This window comes from Pleuronectes platessa, chromosome 5 (genome assembly GCF_947347685.1).
Source record: "Pleuronectes platessa chromosome 5, fPlePla1.1, whole genome shotgun sequence".
In the NCBI taxonomy this organism is placed as follows: Eukaryota; Metazoa; Chordata; class Actinopteri; order Pleuronectiformes; family Pleuronectidae; genus Pleuronectes; species Pleuronectes platessa.
In genome coordinates this window covers 4,521,531-4,534,007 of record NC_070630.1, presented here as the reverse complement: position 1 = coordinate 4,534,007, position 12,477 = coordinate 4,521,531, and the positions used below count along the sequence as shown (strand labels likewise).

Genomic DNA, 12,477 nt, shown 5'->3' with positions numbered 1-12,477 from the left:
AATAAATCCATTAATATATAAATTAAATTTGTATCCCAAGGTTAAGAAAGAGAAAAACGTGGTGACGTGTCCAGTATATTTTCTAAATAAAATTATTATACATAACATTTGTTTTGCCCTTTTGACAAGTTTGAAGTGGAGATTGACCCTTCCGGTATAGTTTCAAAATAAAAGCCGCAGTATAGGAATTCATGTTTATTCCCATACAGTGATAATACTCTATAATATATAGATTATGGTCTCTAGATTTAAACGACATTTAAAGTGTATTTTAATGCCATGACAGAGATAAACACAGTGACACTTCCAGTATACTTTCAAAAATAAACCTCTAATATAGAAATAGGTGTATTCAGGCGCTGTATAAAGATTATACATAATATCAACAGTCTCCATATATTTATATAAACATTTAAAAATGACGATTATATGCCAAAGATAAACGCTTCAGTGACACTTCCGGTTTACACTTTCCACTCAGAGGTGTCCTCACGTGTGGAACTCAGACTCCCATCATCCCTTGCGCGTGTGTCTGCTCGCACAGGAAGTGTCTTTGTTTTGACCACTCGCCGCCTCCAGCTGAACTCGAACACGTGAACATGTCAGCGGGTGTTTCCTGACGAGACGCCGCCGACCAGCTGCTGATTCCCGGGGACAGATCCCTGACGAGGAGTCCTCTGTCACTTCCGGCCTGTGACGGGTTCTGGGGGGGAAAGAAGAAGAGGACCTCATGTCTTGTGAGTCAGTCTGAGCTGAGAACGTGTGACAGGCTGCAGATGATGGAGCAGGGAGGCTGCGGGACGCGGGTTCGGGTCAGAGCCGCGGCTCTCTGCGTCCTGACGCTGTGTTTGGGTTCTTTGCACGTGCTCGCGCTCAAGTCCCAACTTTTCACCAGGCTGGGGGGGTTCGCCCCCCCCGCGGAGACCCCCATCAACTACACCACCCTGTACTTTGACCAGAGGGTGAGTTCACTTCTGTTTAAACTTTATCAGTTTTGACATTTACATTTTTCATTTAGCTGACGCTTTTATCCGAAGCGACTTACCATCAGTGCATTCAACCATGAGAGTACAAACCCAGAACAACAAGAATCAAGAAAGTACAATTTCTTCAAAGCAAAACTACAAGGTGCTTTAAGTAAGTGCCATTTAAGTGCTGCGAAATCAGTTGTCACGTGAAACGTTACAGGAGCTTCTGGTTCCTTGTTCCTCTTTCACTTCACTTCGAAACTTCTCTTGCAATGAAGAGAAATATTCTAGTTCCTAGTTTTTGACCTGATTCAACCTTTAATGTAAAACAATACAATAATACTAATAAGACTGGTGTTATAATGCTATTATGACATTTTAATATATCCATAAAGTAGTGTTTTACTACAATAAGATTGATGTTATAATAAAAATAAAAATACTTCTAATACAAATAACAATTACTGTGTTTATAAAGAACTTTTGTGCTTTATTGAAGCTATACTGCTTATACTGTTTTTACTATAATAAGAAATATATTGAGTGTTTTACTATAGTAAGTTTTACTATTAGTAAGATTGTTAATGTGTGTTTGACTATACATGTAATAAAAAAGTAATAGATTGTGTATTTTACTATAATAAGATAGAGATGATGTGTTTGGCTATAGTAACATTCATATTATCAGATGAATACTGGTTAACCACTACATAAATTGGCTTCACAGTTTCACCGTTTATTGCTCTTTCTAATATGCTCAATATACTTAGCGCTGCAGAAGTTGTCCGTGTGTTGTGTCTGCAGACAATCGACGTCCCCCGCCCCCCCCCCCGACTTCCTGTAGTGAAGGGAAAGCCTCCACAATCAGCTCTGTTTTCTCCAGCATGCACTGAAAGTATCGCTCCTGGCTTGCTGCCTGAAAAGGTCTCCGGGGTCCAGTGAACGTGAAAAACGCTTAAAACACGATATCTTCTTTCAGCCTTTTACGTTTCCCTCATGGAGCATGAGATCGCCTGCTGAGGCGTCACATCGAGTGACATGTGGACCTGACTCATACGATCACAAGACACAGCGTTTGTCTTCATAACTCACGCGTTGAGGTCATCCTTCACTGTCATCGTGTGCTGATTAATCGGCTGCTTCACTTCACGCTGTGATGAAGTTACCACAAGTGATGACGGTGCATTCAGGTGCTCTATAAGCTGCCCGAGGTAAACGTGTCAGGATCTCTGAGGAGGGGGAAGATACATAAACTGCAGCTGAAACGCTTGAATAAATTCAAGGGGAACTATTGGGCCTTGGCCGAGGTTTGTGCTCTACTGAGAGACACTCTAGTTTAACCTTGAAGGTTAAACTCTGTTGAACATTTAAACCTGTTTCCTTACAAACCTGTTAACAATTATTTTATTTATAACTGAGACTAAAAAGTGTAGAGACACGAACGACCAAATTCCAGAATCTTTCTTCTTTTGACTGCTATCCATTTGCTTTTCTCTTTACACGTATGCACTTTACAATTTACAAATATGTTTAACAGTTTTTCATTGGTTTCTTTGGGTAATCAATACAATTATACAATTACACATCACAAATCTAATGGTTATACCCCTACCCACAGAAAGACCCAACCCCCACCCACCAGCCTACCCCATGCAGTAGAAGTACATACATTAAAAGAGACTTTAGAATGTATATATATATATTTATATGTATATAGGAATATTGGATTATTACACAATTTACAAATATTAGATGTTTTCAGACTTTTTAAAGAGAGGATTTGCTTTTTTTTGTCTTACATCTCGGTAATTCTTAATATCTCTGTTTTCGTGGCTCTTGAGAAATTGCGATGAACTCAATCGGTTAATCAAACTATCAGATAAACCAACAAAGAGGAGAACAATAGGCTGCAGCCCCACACGTTATATTTAGACACTGTTAACAGAGGTTGGACGCGGGGCCAACACTCCACACCTGGTCCAGCCCACCACTTCCTGCCTGATCTGCCGAGCTGACAAGATGATGAAGACCATTTCCTCCCTCCTCCTCACACCCATTGTCTTATCTGTGTGTTTTTTTTTTTTTTTCTCAAACCAATTATCAAGCTACTGCTGCTTCTTCTCCAGACGTACAACAAAAAACAGCCTTGTTCTCCTCTTGTCAGTCCCAGAAGGGTCTTTGCCGTGATGATCATCAATCACAGTCCTTTTTCCTTCGCTCTCTGAGTGAGGAGCGCTCCAAGTGATCCAGCAGTTGTCCTGAGGAAATCCTCCTCGAATGGGTTTTCCCTGCAGACAATGAATGGAAGTGTTCTTCAGCATCCTCCAAATCAACCTCTGTCCTTCACCGTGCTCGTTTCCCTCATGTTCTCCAACTCCTGGACAACAAAAGCAACTTTTTAATCTCCAGTGGAACAGTTCACGCTTTGGCCCAACATGCCAAGCAGGGTGTGTGTAGAGAATCTTAACTGAGACAAGCAGGGCTCAAGTGCTGCCTGCAGCTGCCACTCGGGGGCGCTACTTATCAGAGTGTGTGGATTTGTTACAAAACCAGTCTTGTGGGGTTTTGTGATGTGCATACTGAGTGGGTGCAAGTGGTGCAGTATTCAGCGGGGGTCCTTTTTGATGAAGCACTCCACATATTCACCCACTTTATAATTTGCTTGTTTGTAAGAATATTTTTCAAAGGGAACTCCACTCTCAATAATTGAAGAGCTTCACTCCCCCCAAAAAAATCTACCAGTTGATCTACAACTGGAAACCAGCTCATGAAATATAAACAAATATGTGATTTATATAAACGACAAGTAACGTAAATCATGTGTTCACAGAATTCTGACATTACACTTTGGACGACCAGTGCAACTTCTTCTGCTGCCAAACGTCCCCTTTAAACCGTCTCATGGTCCCCCTCGCACTTAAAAGCCCTGCCAAGCACCGAGGAGTGGAGGCTTGAATGAACACATTGAGGTCCCCGAATCTTTCTGCTGTCATTGGCTCATAAAATTGTTGCCTCCTTTGTATCCACCGAGGAGGAGAGGGAGCGAGGAGGACGAGGAGGAGGAAACAAAACAAAAGCATTTTGTATTAAGTGCCGGGGCCGATTCAAGGGCTGGCCGACCCCGCTGCATCGTAGGGGTTGTCGTCTCTGTGAAGTTGTTGGTTTCTTTCCGCCTTTGTTGTTAAGAATACAGGAAATATAGCTGAATGGGGGAAGATACCCAGAATCCCTGAGGCGTGATGAAAGGATATCTCGGAGCTCATCGAAAGTAGAACTAATTTGGCGTCTCCCCTAAAACTGTCTCCAACTTTTTCTTAATACAAATTGGGGCTAATTACCTCCGGGGGCTTGTCATCTCAAAACGCCACAGTTGGCCCCGGGCCAGGTGTCGGCCGCCGATCACCCACCTCCGAGTGGACTGTAAAATGCTTGTTTGTTGGTTTTGAACATTAATAAATGATCGGTGCATTAGATATTCTGTCAACAACATGTGACGAATGCACAAGAGAGAGTCGACTTCTATTTCTGAGTTAATTAGATCACCTGTTAAAGTTACTGATGCTGACTCAGGAGCCAAAATGTGTCTTTGGACTTAAAATAATTAATAAATTAAATTTTTTAGTGATAATTATCAATATTGATTGATACTGAATGTTTCCTTTATAAGAATGTTTGGCCATATCGCTCAGACCTATCATAAAGTATAGAGAGGATATCACAAGGCTGTTTATAACATGTATGCCATAAACAGGCAACTCATTGTTATTGTAAGGCAGTAAGTTCATGCAAATTAAAACACAATCATTAACACAACATGCACCAGATTTATTACAACATATTTTGTGGAATAATGATTTCACAATGGAACAGAAAAAGTTAGAGATTATCTGAATATAGTTTTTGTTTAATATTTTCTGACAGTACTATATAATCATGACAAAAGAAAAGTTGTTTAATGTTGTATCTTTTGTGTTTTACAAAGCTATCTACATTTTCTTTATCACAACATATCAAAGTTTTTTGATTTTATGCTGAAATGGTCTATTTATATTCATGAGAAAACAAAACTTAAGAAATGTTAAATATAAGAAATAATAACATATGTATGGACGAGTCAGCGTCATTTCAAGCATCATTTCATCTGTATCAAAGTTTTTATTTAAATAGAAGAAACAACATGTTGTTCACTCAGACAACTGTCAACAGTTTAATACAATCATAAAATATCAAAGCTTCTTCATTCAAACAAAACATAATTAACAATAAATAATTACATTCCCCTGCCGTCTGTCTGATGCCATCTCAAGTTGGATCTCATTTGTTTGACTGCTTGATTTCAGCTTAATTATCATAATTCTGATCAGTTAGTGGATATGAACTCATTGAGGATTATAAAACACATTTAATTGAATGTTTTCTATCTTTTTCAGATTGATCACTTTGGATTCCTGGAGGATGGCACATTCAAACAGAGATACCTGGTGGCCGACAACCACTGGAAGCAGCCCGGAGGTCCTGTTTTATTCTACACGGGCAACGAAGGCGACATCACGTGGTTCTGCAACAATACTGTAAATATCCCATCTGTTAACTTTCTCGTACCCTGTGCACAGCCTCACATTTGATCGAGCGCCTGCCTTTGTTTTGTCCTCAGGGCTTCATGTGGGAAATTGCGGAGGAGTTGGGCGCCATGCTGGTTTTTGCAGAACATCGTTACTATGGAGAATCTCTGCCATTTGGACAAGAGTCTTACAGTGTAAGTGAAGAAGTTCTAATTCTATCATTGAAATCTAATTCAAAATGATATTTACTCACATATCTGTCCTGAAATGCTCGTAGGTTTGTTAGATGAAGGTGTTAAAATAATTCCGTGCAAAAATAGACTTCACTTTCGATGCCAGGGAATAATTTTGTGTTCTCATCTTTTAAATTCTGAACGAAACTCGTCATTTTTCTTGCAGGACAGCAAACACCTGAACTACCTGACCTCAGAGCAGGCCTTGGCAGACTTTGCAGTTCTGATTCAAAGCCTGAAGAGCACTTTACCCGGAGCTCAACGCAGCCCAGTGATCGCGGTGGGAGGCTCCTACGGGGGGATGCTCTCTGCCTGGCTCAGGATGAAGTACCCCAATGTAGTTGTCGGGTAATATACTTATAATAATGTATCATTGTGTGCTGGCAGAACAGGATGTGACGCTCACAGAAATCAGTTGTGTGTTCTGTTTTCCGTTTTAAGGTTGTGGTAGTTGTTGGTCGAGTGTTCCCCCAACTCACTGAAACAAGGCAGCCTCTCCTTTGTGGGACACTTTATAATTCTCATGTCCTAAATCATAAAGCACGCAGCTAGCACCAGTGTCTCCTCCATCTTGGTTCACTATGAAAGCTACAGCCAATGACGTTGTAGGGGGGTCAACTACACCAACGCAATTGGTTGATTGAAGGTCAAAGTTCACCAGAGTTGAACTCCAGGCGAAGCCATGTTGCGGATGTGCTTTGCCACTGGAAGAGAAAGTTGTATTTGCCCCAGAATGGATGTGAATAGGAAAACACATGAAAACTTTTCCATACACACAAAAAAAAGATTTAATCACTAGAGGAAATAAAAACTGAGAAAGCATCATACGCCTTCTTTTAATGATGATTCTGCAGCCTCACGTTCACCTGACCGGTCATTTCCCACCAAAGGAGAGTGGAAGTACAAAGAGAGAGATTCCTCTGAGTGCTCGTTGAAGTACTTCTGTTCCGTTTTTTTTCCCTTTCGCGAGCTCCTGTCGGTGAATTAATGTTCGTAATAAACACCAGATGTTCATTTGAGTCAACAGACTGTTTTACAAGAGGCTCTACAGAAACATGAGACATTAGGCATCAGAGCTTGTATCAGCGTTTCCTTCACTTTCATGCTGGGATCATTATCGTCCTCTTGCAAACATCCGGCACAAATGTTTTTCACAGGTTTCAGGGGGAAAATGGAATCCACAGACAATAAGAGCCAGTTTTGCTTCTTGTATTTCAGAGCTCTGGCGGCCTCCGCTCCAATATGGCAGTTCCCTGGTCTGGTGCCATGTGGCGACTTCCACAGAACAGTAACGCAGGACTTCGCCAGAAGCGGCTATAACTGTGAGGCCAACATTAGAAAGTCGTGGAAGGCAATCAATAACGTCTCCTCCACTGGTGAGTCAGACGCTCGTGGGTTGATTTATCTTCTTCTGTCATGTTATATGAAATATGATGTACTTGAATTATTCAGAAACAATTAGTCAGTCCAGTTTTATCTCTTCTGTGCTGGAGGCTTCTGGATTGTGAGAGTTTCTGTCCATATGGTTTGTTAAGTGGTGCAATCATCTCCTACAGCCTGGGACCAGACGGCTGTTACAGAAACCTGGAGAACTACAGGGTCTAAACTCCACAGAGGACAACCTGGGATAGAATCAGAATATAAATTTGCCTTTATGAAACCCACTGGTATTTTTTTGTGGGACAATTTGTATATTTGCATGAGAGTTTCTCTCTCCACACCTTTTCTGTGTAAACTCTAAACTAAGGAAAAGATGGACGATTTGACACCCATAAGTCATATCAAAGTTTCTCTATTGCCACCTGGTGGCAGGCTGCAGTATTGATCATAAACCCTCTCTCCTCCATGTTAACGAATGGTAATGTCACTTACAAGTAGTGTAATAATAAAATATATTAATATTAAGTATAAAAATAAACTTTATTTATGTAGTACCTTTCAAAACACAATTGCAAAGTAGTAATAAAGACGACAAATCAATCAAATCGAAAGTTAAATAAGACAAATAAATCGCTGAGATAAAAATCAGGGACATTTCCAGTTGAGGTACGGTTTAAGAAAGAACTTAAAAGATAAGTCTGACAGCTTAATTTCCTCCGGTGAGCTTCAGGAACCTCTATCATCTAACATGGCAGTGCACATTAAAAAGACATAAGTAATGTGATTACTTATGTGATTTTTGTTCTCTTTCGATTAGCATCTGGTCTCCAGTGGCTGTCAGAAGAATTCAGTTTGTGCAGCCCTCTCAAAAACAAGATGGACGCCGTGGCCTTCAAGAACTGGCTCCAGGAGACGTGGGTGAACCTGGCGATGGTGGACTACCCGTACGAAGCCAACTTCCTGCAGCCGCTGCCTCGCTGGCCGATCCAGGTATGAAAAAAAAAAAATAGTAATAATAGTAAAATAAAATCCTGTATCTTAAGATCTGCGCCATTATTTGCTTTTTAGAGGGGTACAAAAAATGCTCCAATGCAATTAAACCCTAGTTAAACTTCACTAAACTTTGCTTTACACTGGATTTTGTTTGTCTTTGCTGAAGCAGCTCGTCCGTGTTTGAAATGAACGAGCGATTCAGACGTTTGTGCGTTTGAGTGTTTGTTGTGGTCGTCCCCGCTTTTGTTTACAACAGCTGTCAATTAACTTCATTAATATTCATAAGGCCCTCTCTTCTCTTTGGACTGTAAGTATTCTGTAGCCGAGCTGCTACAAGTAAGCCACCATTCTTCCTCCTCTCCTCGTAGCGAGGGTCCTTTCAGTCGCACGCTCCGTCAGATCTCTGAGGTGTTCCTCTCAGGAGAGGACATTTCCCCGTGAGGACGTTAAACAAAGGTTGGCTGCTCTCATTTGAATGGGAATGGAACAAATACTTCACTGTAATCATGTAATGTGGATTCAAACTAAATTTCCTTTTTTAATTTATTTCCATGTAAACGCTTGTGAGTGACCAGCGGCCGATCGGAAGCCTGATAGACTTGGGAGCAGTTTATTCCACCAGTCACCTCGGCAGGTCACGTGTATAAACCGAGCTCCGCCATTGACCCCACATTCGGTTTGGAGCCTCCGCACTCCTCCCAGCGAGCCCCCCCCACCCCACACATCTCTTTCAAAATAAAACTTCCACCACAGCGATACATTCTTTTTTTTTGTTATATGTTTGCCATTTAGCCGCTGAAAGGATCCGGGAGCACTGTGTCACATGAGACAAACACTAAATGGCCATTTTGAGTTGTGTTTTTTTTTTCTTGGCTCTTTGCCTTTTAATGTATGCGACCCCTATGGGTGGTTTAAGCAGTTTAGGCAGTGGGTGCAAAGAGGAGCTTTTTTAATGACAAAGCTAATGTGATTATCTGAGTGAGTGTGAGAACGGGGTATTGAGGGCTTAGAGGAGGGAAATCTGTTGGCAGAGATGAATGTATAAGCCTAATCCTATCTGAAAAGTAAGGAGAAGATGCTTTGGAGCAATTGCAGTGTTTCTTTTTTTTTTTTTCACGGTATAAATCTTTAGTTGGACATGTCTGTGGCCCTCCTCATCCATCGACCACCAACTCCTCCCCAGCCCGCAGACAAAAGCCTTAGTAACAGACTCCACACTAGCGCAGCTCCCCTCCAACGTCCAAACAAGGAAGCCCAGTTCCCCCCCGGCTCACAAAGAGAGCGCCGAACAACAGCCACGGCCAACTCCGCCGCCGCAACCATAACAACACGCGGAAAAATAAAACAGACGCCGAAGCTCCAATATCTATCATTCAGCCTGTTAATCCTGAGAAATCAGCCAAGGCAGTAATGCATGCAACATTTAAAAAAAAAAAATCTGTCGTTTAGATCACTGGCTTTAAGTTAGTGGACGTTTTTCTTCCCTCTTGTGCCAAGTTTAGAGCAATAAATTCCGGTTCATTCCAGAGAATTTCATATGCAAATCAGGCGCCACCACGTTTTATGTGGAAAAACACTTTAGGGGCCACAGGAAAGCAATGTTCAGTCTTGTAAACAACTTGGATCTACAGTGTTTGCAGACAGTGTTCAGACCCCTTCACGTTTTCACTCTTTATTACGTTGGAAAGTTTTTGCCCATGAAGCTACAACGTTAAAAACCCCACAACTTGAAATAACCTTGAGATGTGATCTTTACTAAAGTGGCAAACTGGCTTTATTGGGCATTTGATTGATTGATCGGATTTGACACAAACCAGTTCCCAAACTCTCCGTGGACCTCTGGGGTAAAAATTGTGGCTCGTCAAAGATCAGAGCAGGGGTATGAAACCATTTCCAAAGCTTGGTGTGTTCCCAGGAGCACCGTGGCCTCGATACTTAGGAAACGGAAGAAGTTTGGAACCTGCAGGACTCTTCCTAGAGTTTGCAGAACTGAGTAACTGAGCAAGAAGGGCCTTGTTCAATTTCACAGAGCGTCAGAACTCTCCTGCAGTGAATCTGCTTGAAGGACGACGGTGTCAGCAGCTCCCCCATCAACTACGCCTTCATGGAGTTTAAAGATATAACCCACCTTGAGTAAAAGGGATATTATAGACTTGCTTTACCTGAACTATAAACCTGTTGTTTTCCAGGTGGTGTGCAAGTATCTCAGTTTGGATTCCACCGCGTCCGACCACCAGCTCCTGCACGGCGTGTCACAAGCAGCGAAGGTTTACTACAACTACACCGGCAGCTCCTCCTGTCTGAACACATCGCAGACAGCCACCGGCAGCCTCGGGGAACTGGGCTGGTTTTACCAGGTGCGCCACAAAGGATCGCTCCTTGTCATTTCCTGAATAAAGTTGTGCACAAATATGTCAGTGGGCAGCTGCACCTGTCTGAACCAATGTGTGTCCGATCCCTGATCCCCAGGCCTGCACGGAGATGGTGATGCCCATGTGCACAGATGGCATCCAGGACATGTTTGAACCCGAGGAGTGGAACTTCCAGGCCTTCTCCGACGAGTGTCACTCCATGTTCGGCGCCAGGCCGCGAGCTGAGTGGGCGGATATCGTCTACGGGGGGAAGGACATCGCTGCTCACAGCAACATCATCTTCAGGTAAACACTGGCTGGGAAATGGCCGACAGAAGGTTTCCTGTGTTTGTTTAGTGCAGGGAGATTAGCTAAGGTGAATGCCACGTACCGGCTTTCCCATAAAACTATTTTGGCTTTTACACTCTGTGATATTAAAGAAAGTGTCATGGAAGTCCATTCGTTTGCATAACGTGAATGTGTCTGTTGTGTTTCAGTAACGGAGGACTTGACCCGTGGTCGGCTGGTGGCGTCACCTACAACATAACCGATTCCCTGGTTTCTGTCATGATCCCGGACGGAGCTCATCACCTGGACCTGCGCTACAGCAACGAGCTGGACCCCCCCTCGGTCCGAGCAGCCCGGGCGCTGGAGCTGAAGTATTTCCGGGAGTGGATCCAGCAGGTTCAAACTGTGTCGATGCCCTGATCTCTCAAAGCGGCAAAAAACTTCACCTGACTTGTTTAATCAGTGGTATTTCACAGGGTTCTCTTTCCAAAGTTTGTCTTACTTTTTAAATCAATGCTGGAGATTTTCTTTAAAAGATTAAATTAACACACATTTATCTACGATCAGTATTGATTTTTTTTCAAGTCAATTACTTTTTTTTTTTTTTTTATCCTCATAACGTAGCCATTTTCATTGCTGGAGTCTTATACTGCAATTTTTCTTTGACTCAATTTTACGCACTTCATTGAAATACAAAGGAAAATGTAGGATTCCAAATACAGCACAACCCCAGGATAACATCTCAGTATTTCTTTATGCCAAATGATATATCTTCAACTGCTGCAACATAGAAAGGTAAATTATTATTAGCATGAGCCAAAATGAAAAGTGTCTTAATCACAATGGAGTTCAGTTAATATCTTTATTTAGTTTTTTACTATGTGATCAAATAATCATCAAAAGACTCCGATCATCCTCATTTCACGGCCTCTCTGTCGTCAAGCTTTTATTTTCTTTTTATCTGTGTTTCAATCAGGGCGACACTTCCTGTTCCATCTCATCTTCATGTCATTTTTCTCATTTAATGTCATTGCTTCAGATTGACACTCCTTAAGTCTTTGTTGTTTGTCTTTTTATTGTAATGTGCTTCTTTACACTTCAACAACACGTCTCAGGAGAAAAGCTGACACCAAAGACTTTGTAAAGAAAATACATTTGTTTTTTTTTAAAGATATTAAAATTGATTTGATCAAAGAGCAGTGCCTTCCTCGCTAAATTCTTTATGAGCTGTCAACACATCCAACAGTGAAACTGATCACACATCTATGAAATATATCGCCGTATGATCAAAATGTCTTTTAATCATATATGGATGTAAGGTGGTTCCGTCCACTGGACTCTTTGTCCCGCTTCAGAGCGACCGGGGCTTTTAAGTTGCCTCCGCCTGGCAGGAACAATTGCATGTGCTGGAGATTTAATAAAAACCCAATCGGAGGAGGCCAATAAAGTGAGTGGTGGGAGGTTATTGCAGCTACGCCTGCTGACCTCACCCCCGTGGACCGACCTGTGGGATTCCCCTCTTGGCACACATTCATTCACCGGCCGCCATTAAAGCTTTAAATTGCTGCACCAAAGTCGCCCACAGACCCCGTTTTGTTCCCCCCCTGCCAGTAATATTATTAATACAACTCCTGGGGTGCCGGAGAAGTTGAGAGGGGTTGATGGGAGGTTAATAGCAAGAGGCTGAATGGACTCAGGGATC

At 42.1% G+C, this 12,477-nt stretch overlaps 1 protein-coding gene across 1 annotated transcript; it reads left to right on the top strand.

Annotated features, from left to right (window-relative positions):
- Nucleotides 1–529: 529 nt before the first annotated feature.
- On the top strand, nucleotides 530–11,971 carry prcp (prolylcarboxypeptidase (angiotensinase C)). The gene is made up of 9 exons (XM_053423533.1): nucleotides 530–962; nucleotides 5,399–5,539; nucleotides 5,623–5,724; nucleotides 5,930–6,111; nucleotides 6,982–7,139; nucleotides 7,961–8,133; nucleotides 10,326–10,493; nucleotides 10,606–10,793; nucleotides 10,985–11,971. Exons 1-9 carry the CDS (start codon nucleotides 777–779, stop codon nucleotides 11,193–11,195), a joined length of 1,509 nt encoding a protein of 502 aa, XP_053279508.1. The 5' UTR covers nucleotides 530–776; the 3' UTR covers nucleotides 11,196–11,971.
- Nucleotides 11,972–12,477: the final 506 nt, after the last annotated feature.